Here is a 23,658-nt window from a genome sequence, read left to right on the forward strand (position 1 = left end):
TTAATAATACTAGTGAACATTTTGACCCTGCTAAATGCATGCCCACCCTTTTGGAGACACAAACCTGTTGAAATGAGCAAAAGGGAACACATCTGCTGAGGCAATCAGGTAAATTTTCCCTCACACTGATTCAGCACATTTTTCATATGCAAGTAGAGTTGGATTAAAGTCTATTACCCATGGCTGGTAGGCAATGAAACTGTCAACATAGCATGGCAATACTGGAAGCAACAGCCTGACCGCTTGGGTAAGAACATGCATTCCCTTTCTTCCCCATTCACAGTGAGTGGCACGTTGGGGAAGGAAGTCTTGCCTGAATTCCAGAGAACCTACGGGAGAATGAAAGCGACATTTTCTGCACAATGATGCAGAAATCTCTACCATTTTTTGTTCCAGCTATTGCTTCCCTGCCTCTTTTGTTCTTTTTCTTGGAAGGTCTTTTTCTCTGCATGTTCCCAGCAAATCATGAAATTGCAACAGGAACATTCAGCTTACCACTGTATCCACGAAAGCTCTTCCTGTAAACAAAAGATGTATGTTCACACATGAACCCTTTCCATGCGCTCAACCCATTCATAAAGGGAAATTCTGTGAACACAGTGACAAGTTGAGATCCAATCCAATATGTGAATATGATGTCACAGTGCCATCTGGCTTAAGTGATTTAACTATCTGCTAATATTGCTAAGAGCAAACAGAGCCCTCTCATTCTTCCCCATGATCCACAGAGCAGAAAGTTGAGAACAAGTAGAGTTGAATGCAGGGAATACTCCTACATTCCTCAGTCCAAGTTTCATCTAATAGATGTTTGTCAAATCTAGCAATCTTCTTTTTGGACAGCTGAAGCTAAAAATTATAGTTAAATGTGCCAAGTTCTGATGTCCACAGTTTAATAGCAAGGGGGGAATTTTATAAGCATGAGGGGGAGAGTTAGAATTGATGTAAAGATGACATGCAAGAAGGCTAGAAAATCATAACCTTAAGAACATCGACATGGTTGTAAATCCCACCAGTTAATAGAACTGATGCTGAAGCACGCTTAGAATCACAACTTTTTTGTATACTCCCAACATCTTAGGGTAGCATCCTGACTAGTGCTTTCATTGTCTGGAGCCCCCATCAGGGAAGAGCTGACCGCTTGTGCAAGCAGAATATTCTTCTGTTCCTGATCAGAAATCCAGACAGCAGAAACACAAGCCAGGATGCTACCCACAATTTCTTAATAAAGATAGATTAATGACCTTGTCTTATCAAGTCCTCTATGGGGACATTGACACAGGACTATCAAGGCAGAAATACAGCAACGTTGTTTATTATTACATGCAGATTCTTCTGCATTATTGCTAACAGTACACTTGTCCAAAATTACTAAAATACTTAAAAAACTATACATTATGTAAACAAAACATAAATAAGACAGAGTAGTTCTTTTTACACATAGTTTAGTACATACTGTTAGGGAGTCAGAAATATGTACAATTTTACACCATAGACTGCATTTTTACAATGCATAAATATTTTTTTTTTTACAAGAACTATCAAAGAAAATTTTTCAAAAAAAGTATACCGTATTATTTATAAACAAGATGGGAAAGTCTGAATAGTGAGAGGAAACATATCCCTGTAAATGTGCTAGCCAAGAATTAAACATTGCATTTTACAACATGTTTTAACACATAGTCTTTTTTAACCACTTTATTAAACAACCTTTTGAAAGCACAGGTCTAAAAAAGTATTAAAGAGGATTCCCTCACCACTTTAAAAAATGAAAAACCCACAGCAGCTGCAATCTAGTATCAAGCCATTTCTTGAAATATCAATGATGGCCTTACGCACAAAACATCTGGGCAAGCAGGAGCTGTTTTACGTTTGCGCACAAAACAGTTACCCGTTAATGACAAAGCTGGCCATGTGATATGGCTGTCACACAAACTCTTGAATCCACTCAAACCCAGTGGCATGAAAAACAGTCCTGTTCTGTGCCTGGCAGCTGCCACCTGCTCAAATTAAAATTGATTATTACATGCGCCTAGGGTGCATTTCAGCCTCACCTGTGGTAGATTTTGAACAGCATAACAAATGTTTTCAACAATTATAAATTAAATGCCATACACAAAAGAATGCCCCAACATTTTAACGGCTCGTTACTTTAAATTCAAGATGCAGCTGTGTCAGGTACACCTATGTTGGATTTCAGAAAAGTTGGGAAGACAACTGCAGGATTTGTGGTTGTGGACACCATGTCAGAAGAGAAGGATGAAGCCAAAGTTTTGGATGCTGGAGTATTTATAGCATTCAAAATGGCTCCTTCTGGGCTCACCATCAGTTTTTTGATAGATGTATCTAGATGCAGTACAGATGCACTACCTTGTAGCTGTGAGTTAGCAATGTGAGTTGTAGAAAGTAAAGATGTTTTTGCTAGAGTAGTAGATGGGGGAGTTGTTTTTAAAGATGTGGACAGTGTTATTGCAGGAGTGCATGGATTTGCCACACTGTTTACAATTTCTGGGGTTGCATGTACAATAGGTAGAGTATTTGCAGACCCAAGAGAATTCACAATTTTGGTAGAACTTTTCAGTGGCTGTTTGGATGGTTGCCATCTTAATGCATTACCTGATGCTTGTGCAGTCTTCTGCGGAGTAGCAAGAGCATGGGGTAAACGTTGAAACCCATGGCCATTACTAACAGTTAAAAGAGGTCCAAGTTTTGGATTTGAAGAGATGAGAAGAACATGGCTGCCAGCTGCAAGGCCTTGTGGTGGAACAATGAACCGAGTGCCACTGATCATTATCTGAGTTCCGGGTGCTAAAGGAGTACAAGTGTTAATAATTATTTTCTGCTGAATGCAGGATTCATTCAAATGTCCTCCCACACTAGTCACAGATGATGAAGCTGGAACAGTAGGAGTGGTAGAAGCACCAGGAGTACAAGTGAAAGCAGGAGTTGGCTTTATAAAATTAGGAGGCAGTGGCTGGCAAGGCAGGGGAACCAAGTTAGAAAAACCAACTAGCTTGCCTGCATTTGATGCATTAGGAGGCAAGACCATCTGAGGTTTTTGAACACTCCCATTTGCTGGCACTGCAGCAGAAATTCCTGGTGACTGAAACTGGACCAATGTGGACTGCTGCCCTTTTGCAAGGGGCATACATTGTGCAGTGGCTGGAACTGCTGGCAACTGGGGGCCTGTCTGCATCATTTTAGGGGTGCCATTCACAGGTCCAGGCAAGGCAACTGTAACTGGCAACTGAAAAGTAGGTGATAAACCTTGATGTGACACAGTTGGCTGAGTAGTTGAAATCAGCACAGAGGAAGCAAGATGTCCTGTTTTCACAGTTGATATAGCTACAGTATTTCCAACATTAGGGGCATGTAGTCGAGTAGTCAAAACTGGTGTTATTTTTGTTGAAGTATCTATTCCACCAGCAAAAACAGTAGGCCTTGTTCCACCAATAGTTCTACTCAATGTCACAGAAACAGAGTCTAAAAATGCATTTGTTGTGGTGGTCACAGTTGCAGTTAGGTTTACTGCTCTTGCTGCAACATTCAGAGACTCTTTGATTGATGCAATACTCTGACTTGCCAAACTTGAACATAGTGGGATTAAACCACTGCTTGTTGACAATGGCAAAGTTACATTCTGGCTGTCTTTTTCTTCTGCATCTTTGGGAGCTGCAGACTGCATAATATTAATTGGTGAAACACTATGAGTATTACCTGTGCTATTTATAATGGCGTGACCAATGTTAAGTCCAATTTTCACATCTTTTATCTGGGAAACTGTTGGTGATGCATTTACTTTTATTGATGTCCCTACAGTTGATGGAATGAGGACTAACTGAGGTTGCTCTGTGCTTTTAACGTATGTTTTGCCCACAGAAGGAGGAAAAGTCTGTTTAAATGATTCCGCAGTTAAACTGCTGTTTGACTGAATATTGGCAAGTGGAGTATTAATGAAAACCAGTTTCTGTGCAGTGGATGTTGGAGCAGGGATTAGGCTGACTCCTGGAGTTCCACAGGCCGGAAGAAGGGGAGGATTTGTGACCAACATCAGTTTTGGAATTTGAGCATTGCTCATTACACTTCCATTGCTTGTGGCCATGGTTTCTGGCTGTGTAGTGGGATACTTAGTACTTACATCACCTTGTGGATTAATAAAAGGAGTTTGAGTAGTGCCTATGGTACTCTGCCCAATATTTCCTGGAGAAATGCTAATTGCATTACCTGAACCCTTTGGTGGTACTGGCATAACAAGGTTGGATGATGACATGGGTGACAAGAAGGTGGGAGATGCCACTTGTACTGTTTTTTGTACTGCATGGCCCACAGTACCACTGTTAGGCTGCCCAAAAGCAAGTGTCATGTTTTTCCCTGTTGCCTGAATCTTACTAGCAGGAACAGCTGAATTGGAAGCAGACGTTGAAGACTGGACAAGGGTTGGGAAATTAGACGTTGTTGTTACAGCTGGAAAAGTAGAAGTTGGCAACTGTGTGGATTTTGGCACTAAAAATGCCTGTAGCTGAGGGGAATATGTGAAAACAGAATTAGGAGATAAGTTACTGGGGGAAATCTGGTCTGCATTTGTCTGCACTTTAACGATTCCTGTGTTCCCACCTCGTGTTCTAACAAGGATAGACTGTGAATCTCGGATGCAGATGGTTTTCAGTTCTTGTTTAGGTTCACTAATGTCACTGCTTTTCTGTGGGGATTCTAATCTTGGAGTGGAATTGCTGGTGCAAGCAGAAACACTTTTGGGTACTGTTACTGTCAGTGTCTGAACTGCTGAGGAAACAGTGGGTGAAGCGACAGGAAATGAGGCAGCTGAAACTACAGTCTTAGTTTTAGGGGACTCACTTTGGCTCATTTTCACAACTGATGACAACACATTACCTACGGAGGTTATGGAGGGCAATGTTGGAAGTCTGTTAATGGCATTAACCCCTTGTGGCAAATGAGTAGCATTCTTTTTAAAGTCTGTACTAGGCAGAAATGTGGTAGCAGCATTTGTAGCCGAAGTTGAAAGGACCGGTGCTAAAGTAGTGTTAACAACTGCCGGTTGCGAAAGAGAAATATGGTGTTGCTCAGTAGTCTTTTGTGGCAATGGCTGGATTTCTTTTGTCACACTTTTACTTTCTTTGTGATGAATAAGAAAATTTTTGGGCAGAATAAGCATTTGCTGCATGATTTTCTCTCCTGGAGATTTTTCTCCTGCTTTACAGTCAGCCATAGGCTGCATCTGAATCTTCACTGAATTGTTATGCAGATCAATTGGTACACAGTGGCCACCTGGCATTTTGTACAATACTTGTAAAGGACTCTTTGAACTGGTCTGGCAGGGCAATACTGGTTTAACTGGGGAAGAATCCATAGGTGATGTTATCAGTTTTTCAGGAGCAGAAATGCTTCTACCTGCAGCAGCTGGCAGTTGACTTGTTAAGGTCACTTTGTTCCCAATATTCTTAGCAAGCAAGGCCTGGATGGGTTTGGTCCCTTTCATCAAGCTTGAGATTGATGTTGCAGACATGTCCAGTGACTCCAAGGAGTCTCGTTGTTTAAGTTTATTCAAGCAACCATCTATTGGCAGATCAGTCTCTATAGTAAGGCTTGCAGTATCACCTGCACTTAATTTCAGCTTCTTCCTTGGAGAAAAATCTTTTGTGCTATCATCCAAGTAACTGTTTTGTTTGGACTGACGTTTAACCGATTTAGGCAGTGTCCTCTGTATTTCTTTACAAGTCAATTCTTTTTTTAATGATCTGGCTTTTCCTGCAGCAATATCCATTTCTGACAGTCTCATGTCATCTGGGGAGACAAAAGGTATTGTTTTACAAAGCAAAAAGATAAACACTTTCCAGACTGTAATTTACATGAATTTACTAGCCCTCTAAGTAGAGCTGCTTTAAAAGCCCTGGCACCAGACAGGGTGTGCAAAGCACTGGCTCCTCTTACCTGGTGATGTGCTAGTCTCTGCTTCTGCCTTTCTCTTAATTAGAAAACAGCAGAAGAGAAATCATAGAGGGGAGAAGAGTGTTTTGAGATGCTCTAATCCACCACTCTTCTCCCCTCCACACATCTTCTTCCACTCTGTACCCTTCCTCCTCTTGCAATCCAGGGAGTGGGAGAAGCAGCAGCAAGTGGGCAGAAACAGATGGGTGCTTCTGCAAATTTGTTGCCTGAGGTGACTGTCCCACTCGGCCTCATGAATGGGCCAGCCCGTGCTCTAAGAACCAAAAAACCCCAAAACAGTTTATGAGCAGGTTGCCATTCTAAGGAATAAGTAGAGCTTCTGAAGAGATAATACTATTAATGATTTCATCAAAATATGCTAACCACACAATTTCTGGAAAATCTGAGGATTTATGAAGGTGTATGGTTATCATTCATACATTATGATTGATGACAATAGAACATATACATTATTTATGCAGTATGCACACTATTTTTGCTGGAACACTGCAATCCTATGCAAGTGTTTGCAGAAGTGATTCACACTATATTAAATGGGGCTTACTTCTAAGGAAGTGTGCATAGGATTGCAGCCGTTATCTATGGAACAAGCTATTGAATTTTTACATTTAAAAAATGTGTAACTACTCCTGGCCTCGTCCAATATTCCAAGCTCCCTAGTAGCTGACTAAAAGTAGAATCCAGATGAGAGCTGCTATAACACTTCAGGTGCTTGCAAATCCTAGGAAAGCACTTACCTGCATCTGTGTAATCCCTTTTCAGAATGTCAGCGTGCTCTGAAGACCCACTGGTTAATGCACTGGAAACGTCTTTGCCAGTACTTATTTCACTGTCCTCATTAGTCCACTGTTCTCTAGTAAATTTGTCATGGTCTGGTTGCTTTTTGAAGTCATCATAGTCCTTTTTTAATCGAGACCTTCAAAAGAACATCAGTGGTACGAACTAGCATCAGCAGTACTGCATAACTGACTAGGGAAATACAGATCTGGTTACATGTTTACCTCCAGCTTTCAAACTGTCTCAACTCAGAGGTACTGCAGAAAGTAGTGCTCTTTATCCATATCATATTAAGCAATTACAAAATAAGGTAACTAGGGCTGGGCTCTTACATTTCTCATTCAAAAGGAATCAACTAATTACCTGTTTCTCTGAAAAGCTCTCATTAGTTTTGGTTCCCACGGTAACAATTCATTTAGCAATCGTATCAGAGTACAGTGCAGTTCCTTTACAGCTTGCTTTCGATGATACCACCTTCCCTGTAAATATGAAAATACCACATTAGTCTTGGAGTAGCTTGGATATAAATCAAATCAATAAAGTATAGACAGACTTACAGGAAGCCTATTTAATCAGATGGATTGTACTGTATATCTATAAATGGTTCCCCAACTCATTTTCACATTGATCAGTCATGCATTGTTTTTCATATTAACTAGCAATTAATTTAAACAATTTGAAAACAAAAACACAATGGCCAGGGTGTACAGAATACACAGAACCATGTACGAGTATATTTCGTTCTACAAATGAAATGGAGCTTTATGTTTTTCTCAAAACAGCAGCTCCTTACATCACATAGTGGCACCCCTCTGCTAACTGGGGAAAGAAGCATCTTTCAAAATGGTGTCTTATATTTAGAAGGGGGAGAGCAACTGTCCCCCTTCACCCCAGCATATTTTCCAGTGGCTGTTACAGGTCTCTCTCTCTCTCTCTGATTGTTAGCCCTTTAGATTTAGACAGGAACTTTAGGAAGGTATGGGTTGAGGATGGAGAAAGGAAAAAACAAAGGGTATTCATTCTTGATTCTAAACTCATTTCTTCTTGCCCATAAATATGACCATATGTCTCCTTTTTCTTTACACTGGCTTTCTTTGTCCTTTGTTCAAATTACAATTCTACTACTTACTTTTAAATGTCAATACTCAATTGCTCCTTTTTAAATCTTTCTTCTATAATTTTTCCATATTCTACTCCTAGAGCTCCATATTCTTCAAATACCAATCCCTTAGCTCAGTGTTATTCAAACTGGGGTGTCGTGACGCCCCAGCCTGAGGGTTCTGGTCCCTTTCCCCTTAAGGGGCGGGGGCAGCCAGAAGACAGAGAGGAGGCAGCAGCACGATCCCCAGGATCGAGCTGCTCAAGGGGGCTGCAGGGGCTTGGTGCACTTGTGGAGTGCTACTTGCGGAGGTGGAGCGCTATCGCCCCACTCTCACTTTCCCTGACCTGGGGAGCCCTGCAGGCGCTCGTGCCCGGCTCCCCGCAGCCAGGGACGGCTGCTACAGGGACTGGAGGGTGCACCCCAGTCCCTGCAGCCCAGTCAAAAGGGAACGTGGAGCAATTGTGCACCACTTCCGGTTTAGCGGAGCGGGGCGCAATCACTCAGCTGTCATCTTCCCTGACCCAGGGAGCCCTGCCGAAGGTTGTGCAGGGCTCTCCGCACCCCCGGGGAGCTGCAGGGGGCTTGGGCAAGTGCACCAAGCCCCTGCAGCCCCCCTGAGCGGCGTGATACTGGGGATCACACCGCTGCCTCCCTCCTGCCCCCGCAAAGACTTACTGCGGGATTCAAACTTCCTGCGAGTTTGAAAACCGCAGCCTTAGCTTGACCAAGAATTTCACTTGCTGTCTACTACTGTCATCATTTTGGGGGGGGGGGGGGGGTGGGCGCAAAATCTTACCTTTGGAATTCACTTCATCAAGATATCTGTTCTAGGAGGGCTTTTTAAAAAAAACAAAAATGAAGGAAAACAATTTAATACTGTTCAAAAGTTACAGACTATGCCAACAATTCACTTCGCTGTAATCTCCACCTGAATTGAGGCAATTCTTGTATCCTGGGACAAGCATTTGTCTTCCCTTCCTCAAGAAAGTTGCTGCTTCCTGAGCACATGCATTGCCATTGAGAAGATTCACGCCTTTTGTTTACAAAAATACAAACTGGCTGAGCTCTCTAGCAGCAACTTTCTTGACTAGGGGAGACAAAAGCTTGTCCCAGGAAACAATTGTCTCAATTCAGGTGGGGATTCCATGGAAGTGAAGTGCTGGCATGATACATAACCTTTGAGCAGTATTAGATTGTTTTCCTTCATTCTTTTTTTTTTAAAAAAATCAAACAATAGCCCTCCTATAAGGGCTTCAAAATGTATTTACTGTAATTGTAGCTTACCACCTCAGGCTCTCTTCCTCTACTGTATTTCCTTTCAGTTTCTTCCTTTGTCTATTTGGATTGTAGGCTTGCAGGCAGAGATTTGGCACTGCTAATGTTATATGTATTAGAGACTTATGAAACAATATTGTATGGGTAATCATCAGGTACTGTCATCTAGATCTGATTCTGAAGCTGTTCAATAGGAATTGTCAGTAATTACGTGTCTGAGTTTGTTATTAGATAATGTGAACTGATTTGTTTTGGCCAAGTTTCATAAAGAAAACAGTGAAACAAATTTGACACTGATCAACCTGTCAAATCATGCCTTCGTTAGTTTATTTTTATTTTACTAGCACTAACTTAAAACATTAGCAACTTTCAATCTCTCCACAATCCGATGATGAAACCTATGACTATGGACACACATTTCCTGATTAATAAATTATATCAGATATAGAAATATGTAAAGAGTAGGATAAAAAAGGCCAATGTAAGGCCAATGTGAAGCAGATATCACTAACCAAACAGTTATATTCTTTAAAAAATAAGTAAAGAATGCACAAAACAGAGTGTGTGGCTTTAAAGTCAGAATATCTTCTTAAACATGCAGGCACTGAGCACTATACTACGAAAGAAAGACACAACCCAGCAAAAGAAAAGATGAAATGAGCAGTCAAGAAAAGTTAGGGATGAGCCTAGAAAAATGGCAACTCATTTAGAAAAAAAAAGGAAAGGAATACAAAATTCATTGCAGTATTTACCATGTAAGCATGATAACTCTATTTTGAGCTTTTTGTTAACCCATTTTTGCCCAGTCCACAGGTGTACACATTTGATCCCTGTTGCATTTAGGCGTTGGGCAAAAATGGCCTTACCATTTCTGAACACACCGAATACAAGTTAGCACAATACAGCAGGAACCAATATTTAGGTTTAAATCCCCAGATTTAGACACATAAATAAGGCTGGACTGTTTTAAGTGCATGTATCAGATTCTGAAAACACCTAGTAAGAGCTCTTGGATGTTTAGCAAAATTTAATCATCAAGGTGTTGCATTTTAAGAGCAGTTAAGAAAATTTAAGAAATTTAAGAAACATTTTTACAAAGATACCAGATCCACTGCAATACTAGGTAAAAAAAACATGGTAATTAGATAAAGGATTAGAGGTGGAGAGCAAACATCATATACGGCTATTGTTTAACTGGAGTGGACTTGTCTGCAATTCACATTACCTTGTAAACGTAAAATAGACCAGAGCTGTACTTACAGATTCCAAAATGCTTGGAAAAAAGCATACAGTGCTCTTGCAGAGCTAACCATGGACACTTAAGTGAGAACAAGTCCAAATGAACTCAGTGGGGCTCACCTCTAAGTTAAAAATGCATAGTATCAGACTGTTTAACCTACATGATAATAGAATGCAAAACATTCAACACTTAAAAAGTTGTCTCTCTGATCCAGCATTCTTCTTTAGTACCTTCTAACATTAATCAACAGTTCTTGAAGGGAATAAATTTCAGCTGTTGAAGTTCAGTTGTGTTTTTTTTAAATTCAATTCTGTGCAATCACATGATACATATTCAACACCACCAAGCACAGATGCAGAATGAAAATATATGTTAAGAGCTGGTTCAGGAAGCAGTTTGGCCACACACATCCCCAACCCCATTAAATAAACCTCCTTTACTACCTGCACCTACAATCTAAATTCCATAGACTAGATACAAGAGAGGAGAAAGGGCAGTGCTTGATAATGCAGCAATGAGAATAGCAGGGGAAGTACAAATGCCATTTGTCTATCTGTGGTGTTAGTCACAAGTTCTACTTGATTAAAAAATTTTTAGAAGTAAAGCTAAAACACAGTTCTGCGATTGTTTTCCTTCCTAGAAGTTAATAACGGTGGGCCCAATCCTATCCAATTTTCCAGTGCAGCTGGGTCAATGGGGCATGCACTGCATCCTATGGTGGGGAGGCAATCACAGAGACCTCCTCAAGATATGGCAACATTTGTTCCCTTACCTTGGGGCTGCATTGCATCAGTGCTGGAAATTTGGATAGGACTGGGCCCTAAAGCCAGTAAGAAGATATAGTGACATACAAAAATTTCCATAATTCATCTAATGTAGAGAAAGTACAGATTAAAAATATCTACAACTGATAATCCTTACTAAACAGACCGGAGATAAACAAAAAAGTGAAAAATATTAAACACTTACTGATTTCTTTTTAATATTCTCCACATCTTTAAGTTCATTTTCAATTTTTCTAATTAATTCCCTGAGCTCATCAAGATTAGTGCAAATAAGCTAAAATAAGAACAAAGGAGAACATTTTAAATCAAGGAAAAGAACATTAAAAATTCTGATATTGACAAACCTTTGGAAATTATTTAATACTGACAATGTGTTTACTATAACCTATGACAAGAAGTGCAGGTGTTTGTTAAAGGAATTAATTACTCTTGCACACATTATTTTTTTCAATAAACACAACAAACTCTTGATTAACAGACCCTGATTTAACAGAAATAAGAAACTTTGTCTATTTCTTTAAGAACTAGCTATATATGTTTTGCACATGTGCATTATCATAAACATATTTGGATTTAACAGACCATCATTATGGTCACAATGTTGGCCAGAACAGAACAAATATGTGTATGGAAAACTACATGTGGATCTTTGGATGCCATCCATTGTCATTCCTTGACAAATCGTAGCATGTTATAAATTAGTATCAAGTATAAATTAGTATCAACTGAATATGCAGTTACCTTATATTAATGCATTTGTCCAGCAGAGTAAAACAAAATATTTTTTCTTCAGTTTCACCTACTATGATATGAAGTACAAATTACAGTCATGCGCCACTTAACAACAAGGATCAGGACAGTGATCACTGTCGTCAAGTGGTGCTTGATGCAATCCAGACCCCCTGCAGGGAAGGGGATGCTCCGCTCCCCTCCCCTCCAGAGGGTTGTCTGAGATTCCCAGAGGCAGTGCAGGTTCACTCGCTGCTTCTGCGAAGCTCAGACTGAGGGAAATTGTGTCTTTCTCGTGACTTCCACCTTCATGGAGGAAACTAGAAATTGCACGAGTGATGCGATTTCCTTCAGTCCAGCAATTGGACGTGCACTTTCTCTAAGAGACTCAGACAACCCTTTGGAGGGGAGGGGAGCTCCCTTCACTTTCAGAGGGTTGGGGTATGCTCCCCCAACAACCATGTGACCACACGTGGTTGGTTGGTTATGTGATCCCGGTGTTAGTTGGAACATCACTAAGGAGCGCACACCTGTATTAAAGTATTCAGTGTTCAAAGTAATGAAAACAAAAAAATCTATTTACCTGAAATTCTGGGACAGCAGGTTTTGTAACAGATTTTCTCTTCTTGGAAATAGCTTTTTTAGATATGGATTTCTTTCCTTGAAGAAGAAAACATTATATACATTATTTACTATCTGCACCAATAAATCAAATTACATACAGACTTGAAAATGAAACTGTTACATTTGTTAGCAAGCTACAGTATTTCAGAACCACAGTACACAGGTATCTCTGCAGGCAGCTTTATTTATCCTTGGTAGTAGTATTTCTATAAAATTATTATTATTTTATTATTAACAGTACAGTGGTGCCTCGCATAACGAAATTAATCCGTTCCGCGAGTCCTTTCGTTATGCGAGTTTTTCGTTTTGCGAAGCGCGTTTTCCCATAGGAATGCATTGAAATTTAATTAATGCGTTCCTATGGGCAAGAAAAGTCAGAACAAAGTCAAATTTGGTTTACAAAGTGTTTATTAAGTGCTCTTTAAAGGCATACATACTGTACAGAGGATTTCAAAAACTGGGGGTATGCTGAGTGGGGAGCTTGAAGGCTGTAATCCTGTGCACACTTTACTGGGAGCAAGCACAATGGGACTTACTTCTGAGGAGGCATGCACAGGATTGTGCTCTAAGCTGGGGAGGACAGAGCAGCTGCACTCAATTGCTTGCTTTTGCCATGATCATGGGGAGGGAAACAAGGAAGCACAATGGGACTTACTTTTGAGGAGACACGCACAGGATTGTGCTCTAAGCTGGGGAGGACAGAGCAGCTGCACTCAATTGCTTGCTTTTGCCGTGATCATGGGGGGAAATGTGAAGGAAATGGGGCAGTGAGAGGGTGAATGAGCGATGGGGGGATGCTGAGTGGGGAGTTTGAAGGCTGTAATCCTGTGCACACTTTCCTGGGAGCAAGCACAATGGGACTTACTTACATAAACTGACATGAAGATCCTCCCCTTACTAGGGTGAACGGGATCATAAACTGACATGAAGATCCTCCCCTTACTAGGGTGAACGGGATCATAAACTGACATGAAGATCCTCCCCTTACTAGGGTGAACGGGATCATAAACTGACATGAAGATCCTCCCCTTACTAGGGTGAATGGGATCATAAACTGACATGAAGATTCCCCCCCTTAAGACAAACCAAAGCAAAACAAAAAAAAAATTTGTTTTGCGAAGCATAGGTCATAAAAATTCGTTGCGCGAGTTACCAAACTTCGCAAAACGCTTTCGTTCTGCGAGTTTTTCGCTGCGCAGGGCATTCGTTATGCGAGGTACCACTGTATTTATATACCGCTTTTCCACTAAAAGTTCACAAAGCGGTTTACAGAGAAAAATCAAATAACTAAATGGCTCCCTGTCCCAAAAGGGCTCACAATCTAAAAAGATGCAAATGAATACCAGCAGACAGCCACTAGAACAGACAGTGCTGGGTGAGGTGGGCCAGTTACTCTCCCCCTGCTAAAAAAAAGGAGCACCCATTTGAAAAAGTGCCTCTTACCCAATTAGCAGGGGTTATTACCCAATTAGCAGGGGTTAAAATTAGACCTAAGATTCACTCAGCTTAACTTTGAAAAATTCAGACCTTAATTCAATAATGAAAAATAGATAATCTTCTTATAGGTTTTCTCCAGTATTCATATTCTAAAGCCTGCTAGCTGTGTTGGCTCCGAAGACACTTTCAAAAATAAAAATGATTTCTTGAAATCCTATACATACATGACAATTGCACCATCACAGTGTACTACTCCACCTGCATCAAGCTGGACAGCTGCTTGTCAGCAGTAAAAGCCCATAGCTCTAAAGAAGAAAGCAAACATTCCCAGTTCCTTGTATTTGCACAACTGATAGGAGCACATAGTCCATATTAACCCTAAAAGCAATCATTCACTTTGGGTCATTATAGTTCATCAAAAGGAGCAAAGAATTCAACAAAAACAAATAACTATACACTGTATTGGTGGTGCTTCCAAAAATTGGGAGTGCTAATGCTCTCCCCCGCCATTCAGACTGCCAACCTCATGTATATTAAGAAAGCCCAAATTTGAGCAGGTGTCTGGGATTTTGGTTCTCTATGCAACGATACCACACATATATCCGCTGTCCAAAACATTCATCCCTTATTAAAGATAATCTCAGTTCCACTATGACTTATTGATCATTCCACCTCACAACAGTAGACTAATACAGTGCTGTTTCTCTTGTATGACAACAACTGTTAAGAAAATATAGACTCAGCTCCTCAGAAACAACTGAAAACAGATCATTACCAGAGTAGAATTTTGTGAGTAGCATGAAAGGCTGAATGAAAACAGATCATCCCAAACTTTGGAGCCCTGACCACAGGTTGCAAAAAAAGTGTTCCCAGTTTCAGTGATAGAGGGCCCAATCCTATCCAACTTTCCAGCATCGGTGCAGCTGCAATGCAGCCCCGAGGTAAGGAAACAAATGTTCTCATACCTTGAGGAGGCCTTTGTGACTGCCTCCCCACCACAGGATGCAGCGTACACTCCATCAGCACAGTTGCACCGGCACTGGAAAACAGGATAGGATTGGGCCCTTAGATGATGGGGCTGCAAATAGTGATGAAATACAGTTGTGTCTTAGTATCAGCGGGAGAACCTGTTCCCGGCCCCTCTGCGGATACCAAAACCCACATATAATGAAACCTGCAGGTTGCAACCAACAGGACTCCCAAAGGTGACCAGAACCTTGTTCCTGTTGGATCTGAGCCTTTCTGAGGCCATGAGCAGCCTCTATAAGCCTCAGAAAGCCCCCTAGAGATGTTTATAGAGCACTTCGGAGAAAAATAGTGCTCTTTAAACACATTGGGGGGGCACTTTCTGAGGCCCGTAGAAGCAGTGTCCAGCCTCTGCAGGTTTCAGAAAGGCTTTTGGGCATCACCGGAGAGCACCTCCAGTGATGTTGCAGGTTTGGAACCCACAGTTTGTTAAAACCAAGAATTCTGAATTCGCAGATAAGGAAGCCTAACCTGTATATGTCCACTTATAAGTAATGGATGCAGAAACTGGAGCTGTAGGCTGGGGAGTGCCTCTATAGAAGTTGGAGCAGGAGGCAGGAAGTGCCTGCATTGTTAGTGTGGCAGGCAGCAACCTTCAGGGCAATTCTCCAATTGGCCTTGGTGGCACCCAATTGCCAGGTGTGTCTACAGAACACATCCCTGCTGAGAAGGCCTCACCCCATTCCCCACCATTGGCTGTGGCACTTCATCCACTACCACTACCATGCTCCCGGGAGAGGGTGTGATCTGGGATAATGTGCAGATGACAGAAGCAAGGAGGGGTATAATCTTGGGCAGGGGTTAATCCAGGCAATGTAGGGGTTTGTGAGAGCAGGGTGATCTGGGAAAGAAGAGGGGACGAGAAGGAAAACATTTGCACAACACATTTCATGCACCAAGCAGGGAGGGCTGCACCAAATGTTAGTCCCAAGCTCCAAAAGGCTGGGCTTGAAAGCCTGGCATTATCCATGCTATAGCCAGGCTCCCTGCTCTTCCATATACCAGATATAGGTCTTTACTGTTCCCCCCTCCTGCCACTATCATTCGGAGTAAGAGCAATGATTGTCTTCCATGATGTTTTCACAATGCTAAATCTGATTGACCATTGGGTACTAAGATATCATTACACCCACAATGTGACACCAGATTAGCTGGGATTATGCTATGAAGAAGATAACCAGTGGGGGGAAAAGATCCAAAAAAGCAACTGCATGGAGTAATGAGCAATAAGTACGAACAAAGTTCACTGAGGGAACATTTAGTAGCATGCAACCACTTTTCCAAAGACTGTATCTTCAATCAGGGATTATTGCTCTGATGTTCAGAAAAGAAAAACACCCTTTCAAAGACAGGCAATGACTAAGACAAGTTATTGAAAGAGAGAAGCTGTAACTCAATGGAAGAGCATCTGCTTTGCATGCCAAAGGAACCTCTGGACAGGAAAGAAAAATTCTTCTCTCAAACCTGGAGAGCCACTGCCAATCAGTGTCAACAATGCTGAGCTAGAGAGCCCAATGGCTTGATTGCAATGGCTGTAAAATAAGCACAGTGACCAAGATAGGATCTTAAGATATGTTGAGTGAATTCCAATTAAATCTCAAGATTGCCTCTATGAGAAACATGCCTCCTTGAGCACTATACTTCTCCCACCACATTCCCTATCCCTCTTGTTTTACCCTTCTTTTAAAACTCTATTGCTTTATAAACACCAGCTCCCCCACTCAAGTACAGGTTAGGTTGCAGGGATCTGTACTTAAGTCATTTTATACTTAAGCACAACTTCAAGATTTTTTGTGTGTGTGGACCAGAAGTCAAGGATGCAAACCAGAAGTGGCTTCTGGTTGCATCTGGGAGGTCTTCTGAATAGACTGAGAGGCCAGTGTGACCTCCAGAGGTTGGGTGCGGCTCCCAAATGAGTTCCTGCAGCACCGCAACCCTGTCCCACATGATTTCATTATTCACAGATTTCAGTATCTGTGGAGTTTCGTGGAATCCTGGGGGGGAGGGGTGAAGGCAGCAACACAATCACTGCACAGCTGCCAGGGGTAAAAGGAGTTTCTTTTAATTACCTGAGAGCGCCAGCCTCCTGAGGGGATCTGGGGAGCCTACAGACCCCTCTTCAGGAGTCTCAGTGCCTCCAAACAGCTAAAAAGAGTTTAAAAGAGGCTACTTCCGGTTTTCATTGTGAAACCCAGAGTGACCTTTTTTTGGTTTAACTATTTTTAGCTCTTTGAAGATGTGGGGAGCCCTGTAAAGGGATCCACAGGCTCCCCAAACACCCCACAGAGGCCAGCACTGCCTTAGGTAAGGTTTTTTTTTTTTTTTTTAAATCCCTTTTCCTCCAGCAGCAGCATGATTGCAGCAATGTTACAAAGATTGTTCTGTAAAAATCAGGCAAGTGAACAAAGAAAAGTAAAAATGGGAAGACTGTAGATATCTGATTCTTTTGCGCTGTTCACACATATTCAAATGAGCAAAGACCATCTCATCAAGTGGATAATTGTCATTAGTTCACAGTACAGAAGTTATCAGCAAGTACAGCTAAATCTATGCACAGTATATTTCTGATATAAATTATTTTTATATTAGTTGATGTCTCACTATCCTTATTCTCTTTACAATGGAATGGGCCACATCTTTATACCAGTGGTTCTCAAACTGGGGCATCAGGATGCACCAGCCAGAGAGCTCTGGCCCCTGCACCCTTAAGGTGCTATTGAGGGGCACAAGGGCATGCTTAGGTTTACCAGAGACTGGAGCAGGCACCCAGGAGTGCAAGGAGCCCTGCGCCAGCCTTCTCAGGGCCCCGTGATGCGTGAAGACACTTAAAATAATGATTGCAACCCACTTCTGGTTTTTGGTTGCAAAACTGGAAATGAGTTGTGATAATTATTTTGACAGTTTGAACACTTTGGGAGGCCCTATGGAGGCTGGCGCAGAGCTCCCTGCACTCCCGGGAGCCTGCTCCAGTCTAAGCAAGCCCCTGCGCCCCTCGACAGCGACACAATTCTGACAATCGCATCACTGCCTCCCCCCTCCTCCACAAGAACTTACAATGGGGCTCAAACTCCCTGGGAGTTGAATTGCTGCTTTAGACCAGGGGTCTCCAAACCCTGGCCCAGGGGCCGGATGTGGCCCGTGGCAAGCCTCCTGTCCTCTGAAAGCCTCTGGCCCACTTGGCTGAACATGATTGGAGCTGTGCTCTGGTTGCATCTGGAGGGTATTATAAGGACCAGAGAGGTTGAATGAATGAGCCCATTCATTCATTTATTCACTCATCTTCCAGTTCTAATTTATTTATATAAATTTTATATTTAAATTTTTTTCTGGCCTTCTACACCGTGCCAGATATTTGATGCGGCCCTCTGGCCAAAAGTTTGGAGACCCCCGCTTTAGACTGTGATGACAAGTTGACAGGCATATTTCAATCCACGTAAAAAAAAAACTATTATTGTGACCACTTAAGAATGCCTGGAATTGTAAATATTAAACATCATTCAAAGTGACAAACCAGAAAACAAAATATGCATTAGTGTAAATATTCTTTGATTAAGAATATTACCAAGCTCTCTGGTAATCTCCAATGTTACACTAACTTAAAACCAATCTTTCACACAAATTTATTCAACAAAGTATTGACATAGTAGGTATAAAAACCTTGTATTGACTATAACAGCAGAAACGCAAAAAGGGAGGTCAGGGGGAAGCTTCATGCAGATTCTCAGGCAAGTGACCAGAGCAAAATACAGTAAAAAGAGTTTAACTGTGCTTACATTTAGCAAGTTGGATTGAGTTAATTTAACACATCAAAGGCTCTGAGACAAAGGAAAATCTACAAGAGACAGATGAGGAAAAATTAATGTCCTGCATGATCCCTAGTACACTATTTGTGTCAAATAAAAAAAAGGAATAATGAACTCTTACTGAAATTTGTTACAACAAAGTTTGCAAGCATAATGCCCCAGGCTGCTGTCAAGGTCACCACAGCTCCAAAACCAGCCTGCAGTTATAAGCAAAGGTGCCTTTTAGGTTTGGCTTCTAATAGTAGCATATTAACAGCTAGTCCGTCTTTTTCCTGCTCCCCACATAGTTTAGAGGCAGAAAGGTCAAGAGCAGTATATCTTGGAGCAGGGCTACAGTAAATACTGATGAGAAAGCCTAAATTACTTTAGGAAGAACAATTATAGAAGACATCTCCGAAGGGCCAAAGAAACCCAGAGGTAAAGCAGTCACTAACAGTACACCTGTAGTCACAAGCCCTGTGATGATGTTTGTCTCCACAGGGAGACAAATGTGTGAAGTTTTTTAAGAGCACACCAATGATGCATGTATTTAGCCCCTCCTGTGATCAGCACTGGTCTCTGCAGACAAAAGTTGATCATGAGGCAGATGGGGGAGGGGTTAAGTACATGGGTCATCAGTGTGAGCCTAAGGCCTCACATTGTGGCCTAAGGCCTCACACATTTGTCTCCCCATGGAGGCAAACATCTGTGAAAGATATGAAATGGTTGGGAACTGTAGTTAGCAGACTTGAAGGACCCTGAAACCAAGGAAGCTGGATGCAGATGGACAAAAGGGTGAAAGGAGCTCCTATTTCAACTTACGTATCAGAGACTGAAACAACCCAAGTTAAGACTCAAGTCAATTTAAGGCTTGTTCACACTGTTTCACCCAGAACTAGTTTAGCATGGTAGTGCTCCTGAGTGACAGTAAAGTTAAGGCACTAACAGCACAATCCTAACTTACGCTGGAGCAGGCAGGCCAGCGGACATGTGGCTAGAAGTGGTGCAACCCAAGGCAAGGGGAAAACTTTCCCCTTATACCGTGTTGCGCTGTACTGGTACCAATGGGTCTACTCAGATCTGTGCCATCTCAGGAGGTGGCACAGATTCAAGTACAATGGAGCAGCCAGAGGCTGCTCCGTGTCAGCTGGGAACTGGGTCAGAATCTGGCAAAACTGCCAGATCCTGGCTCTGTTGCCTGTCCGCCTGCCCCAGGGACACCTGCTGCCTGCCCTTCCCCTGCCCTAGAATGTCTCCTCCCTGATTCCTTCCCACTCTCCCAACACACACCCCAGACTCCCATGTTGGCCGACGCAAACTTACCCCATTGAGCCTGGATCTGGCGTGGGGAGGCCAGCACAATTCCTTGCGCTGGCCTCCCTGATTCCTGAGACTGTGCAAATGTGCCTTATGGCATGTTTGCGGCACCCCTGGGTCAGCGCAAGTGATTTGTGCCAGCCTAACCCCAAAGTTAGGATTGCGCCCTAACTAATGCAAGGTATTCTGTGCAACTGTCTATCTTTAGGACTTTTCACCCATGCTGATTTTGCTGGTCCCCATACAGATTAGAAAAATATGAATAGGGAAGCATCACAGCACGCCTGATAGCCAAAAAAAAGCGCCTGTAATCCTAGGCATCACAATCATATTTTATGGTCATTTCATTACTTTGAAAATTTTTTGCTGAATATACATATTAACCATCACAACAACAGGAGCCAGCATTATATATAGATAGAAGAGCAACCAGACGCTTGGAAGTTTTTTAGCTTTGAACTACGTCAGCCTCTGTATAGTGCTCAAAGCACCTTCCCATCACTTGCCACATAGTTAAAACCATCTTACCAGATTTGTGCTTCTTGTGTTTTGCTTTCTTTTTCATCATGAACAACTTATTCTGGATCTCAGGTTTGTATGATTTCAGTGAGTGAAGGTGAATCTCTCGTTTTCTCTGAAGATTTTCATTCAAAATATCTTTTAACTTCTTCTTTTTCTTTTTCTTCTTCTTTGCTCGCATTTTACCAAGCTTTAGTGTTTTATTTTCAAAAGAATTCTCTGAATTCACTTCTCTAGCAACTTTGTGGCAATTCGTGTCCGGATTGTCACTGTGATTCCCATTCACATGCATTTGGCAAGTTTTAAGAGTGTTCTCCTTTAACGGGGTGGACTCGGTTTTCACTACTGAAGATTCACCACATTTCCCCCCATTTTCCAAAATCCTGATTTCACCTGGGCTGAGAGGTTCCCTAAGGCCAATATTCTCTCCTGGAACAATTACCTTATTCCTATTTTCCTTATAGCAGTCTGTTGTAAAATTACAGTCTGTATGAACTTTGTCTTCACTGTTGTATTTCATTTCTTCTTCTGAGGAAGCATTCAAATGGTCCAAGTGGATCTTCCCAGTCTCTTTCTTGGTGTGAGAAGATAATTCTTCTTTAGCAGTAAGTCTAACTTCCCCATTGCTTTTTGTGACATATTCATATTTTACTTTCTCCAGTTTAATTCGTGGTACTCTTTTTACCTTGATGGGAGGAACTGGAAACTCGGGAGCATGAAAAGGCTTCTGTTTGTAGATTCGTACATCTGCACCACAGAACTGTGGGAAATGAACATAAGCATTTTCTAAATAATCATATCCCAGAATCACCTCTCTGCACTCATGGATAGGCTGCCCAAGTACTGCATCTTGAACATCTTTTTGGGTTTCATACACAAAGTCACAAAGACCTTTCAGCAGCCATACTTTCTGACAAAATTGGAGCTCATGAAATGGTTTTTCCTCCAGAGGATTAACTTCTCCGAGGACTTCAAAAAATTGAGGACAAAGACCAAGTTTCTCTGCACAGCTGGCGGGATTATCAGTTTGTCCCACAGCTGTATACCACTGCTGTACTTTCTGCCTTAGTGCTGCTTCCCAAGTCCTGTAAGGAAGAGTAGGCCTTCGATGCAAGGTTGATCTCCGATGAGGAGGACTTAACAAAGAAGTCATTATTTTTGACAGAAAAGCACTACACTGTGGCATCAGAAGGCAGCGTTCTAGCTCATAGAAAACTATTTCAGGCAAGTTTAAAATATGTTGTGCTAAACACAGAAAATGACCAATAGCTGGAATTTCCCACATGTTTTCCATCCTTGTGGGTGCTGCTTGAGCCAGGAGGCACTTTTCCCATTCTTCTATTTCTTTTTGACTAGCTTCTCCTGCATCTTTTCTTTCTTGTTCTCGAAGCCTAATAAAACAAAAACAACAACAATACAGGTTTAACATAAAAACAGCAACAAGAAAACAACACATTTTTAAAAGCAGAAAGCAGACACACTTGTAGAAACAAGACTTTTACTAAGTATTGGATAATTCAGCAGTACTAAAATAGAGCAAGTCAAATAGATAATACCAAAATGGTAGACAAAATGCACGTATGTTGTCCTGTTCCCACTGGACACTACAGCTATAGATCCAGGAATATATTAAAAATCTATACACTATACGTCCACTCCTGGGTTTGATTAGCATGAACCCCGGCCCCAGAAGCAGTTGGCGGTGATACTGTAGCCAGCTGTGTCACTGCTGTCGCTCATCCTGGTGTGTAAGGGAACCCTGCAGGACCCCCCCCCCTGCAAAAATGTTTTGTATTGGACTCCACAGCTCCTAAGGCAGGCCCTGATGCTAGAAATAACATTATGTATCCTGTAAGTCATAATATATTGAGTAGTGGGGGGGGGGGAAATAAAATATACACCTATTCTATTTTTCCTCTTCTACTCAATGTATTATGACTTATAGAATTCATAATGTTAATTCTAACATCAGGGCCTGGCTTAGGAGCTGTGGAGTCCAATGCAAAACATTTTTGCAGGGGAGGAGCCCCTGTGGGGGTCCCTTACACACCAGGATGAGCTAAAGCAGCGACACAGTCGGCTACCGTATCACCGCCAACTGCTTCTGGGGCCAGGGTTCATGCTAAACAAACCCGGGGTGGATGGGAAGGAGGGCCATCCAGTGGCAATGCTCCACTCGCCATGCTCTCTTCATAATGCCTCAGCAGGGATGATTCCAAGCCAGAGCAAGGTGCCTGCTGTGGCTGCGGGCACTCCACTTGCTGTCCCGGGGGCGGGGGGGGGGTGTCTCCAGGTGCAGGGCCCAATTTGGCCAAATTGTTTAAAGTGTCCTAAGGCTGGCCCTGTCAAACATCTCTCCTCAATTAAATTGTATAGAAAATGGAAATGTAACAAAAGCTATCTTCTCATACTCAGTCTTACCACTATACACCATTAGCCAATATATAAGAATGTTAAAACAAACACAGTATACAACAGGGGTGTCAAAATCGTTTCATATTGAGGGGAAAATAGCATTCATGATGCCTGCTGAAGGCCGGAAGCGATGTCATTAGCCAAGAAGTGATGTCATTAGATCATAACCAAAAATAAGCACTTTTTCTCACTTGGGAATTCTTAAGCTGCAAATGACAGAAGAGAAAATACACAAATCTGGATCATATTTCAATATATGGGAGAGCCCAATTTTCATGCAGGCTGCCCTTTCAGCAGAAACAGCACTGCTCAGCAGCTGAGAGCCTGAGGTTCAAATAAAAAGCTTCCATGGGCTGCATCCAGCCCCTGGCCCTTATATTTGACATCTCTGGTATACAACAATGGGAAAATATTTTAGAACACTGCTATTTGGCCTGAAGGATATATCATTATCTAAAATTAAGAAAATAAAATTATGACCATTCATAAATCTTTCACATCAGCCCAAGAGAAGAAGGCAATGACTACAAGCTGTCCAAAACATACTTGTTAAATCCTGATTGGCAAAGAATTGAAAAGTCAGCATGACACAATTATTCCAAAATATTGATACATTTCTCAATCTAAAGCTTAAAATTGGGAGTCATATTTTTCTTTACCTTCATA

At 41.9% G+C, this 23,658-nt stretch overlaps 1 protein-coding gene across 3 annotated transcripts in view; it reads right to left on the reverse strand.

Moving 5' to 3' along the window:
• Positions 1-1,296: 1,296 nt before the first annotated feature.
• BRD10 (bromodomain containing 10) overlaps positions 1,297-23,658 on the reverse strand; it is a 52,914-nt gene continuing 30,552 nt past the window's right edge. For all 3 annotated transcript variants that reach the window (XM_066617591.1, XM_066617590.1, XM_066617592.1), the window contains 6 exons: positions 20,587-21,968; positions 12,456-12,532; positions 11,328-11,417; positions 7,105-7,220; positions 6,702-6,880; positions 1,297-5,799 (listed from right to left, as the gene is read on the reverse strand). In XM_066617591.1, the coding sequence (XP_066473688.1) occupies positions 2,156-5,799; positions 6,702-6,880; positions 7,105-7,220; positions 11,328-11,417; positions 12,456-12,532; positions 20,587-21,968 (5,488 nt within the window). In that variant the 3' untranslated portion in view covers positions 1,297-2,155. The remainder of the gene's footprint in view (positions 5,800-6,701; positions 6,881-7,104; positions 7,221-11,327; positions 11,418-12,455; positions 12,533-20,586; positions 21,969-23,658) is intronic.

The sequence above is a fragment of the Tiliqua scincoides genome, chromosome 2 (genome assembly GCF_035046505.1).
Source record: "Tiliqua scincoides isolate rTilSci1 chromosome 2, rTilSci1.hap2, whole genome shotgun sequence".
NCBI classification, from domain to species: Eukaryota; Metazoa; Chordata; class Lepidosauria; order Squamata; family Scincidae; genus Tiliqua; species Tiliqua scincoides.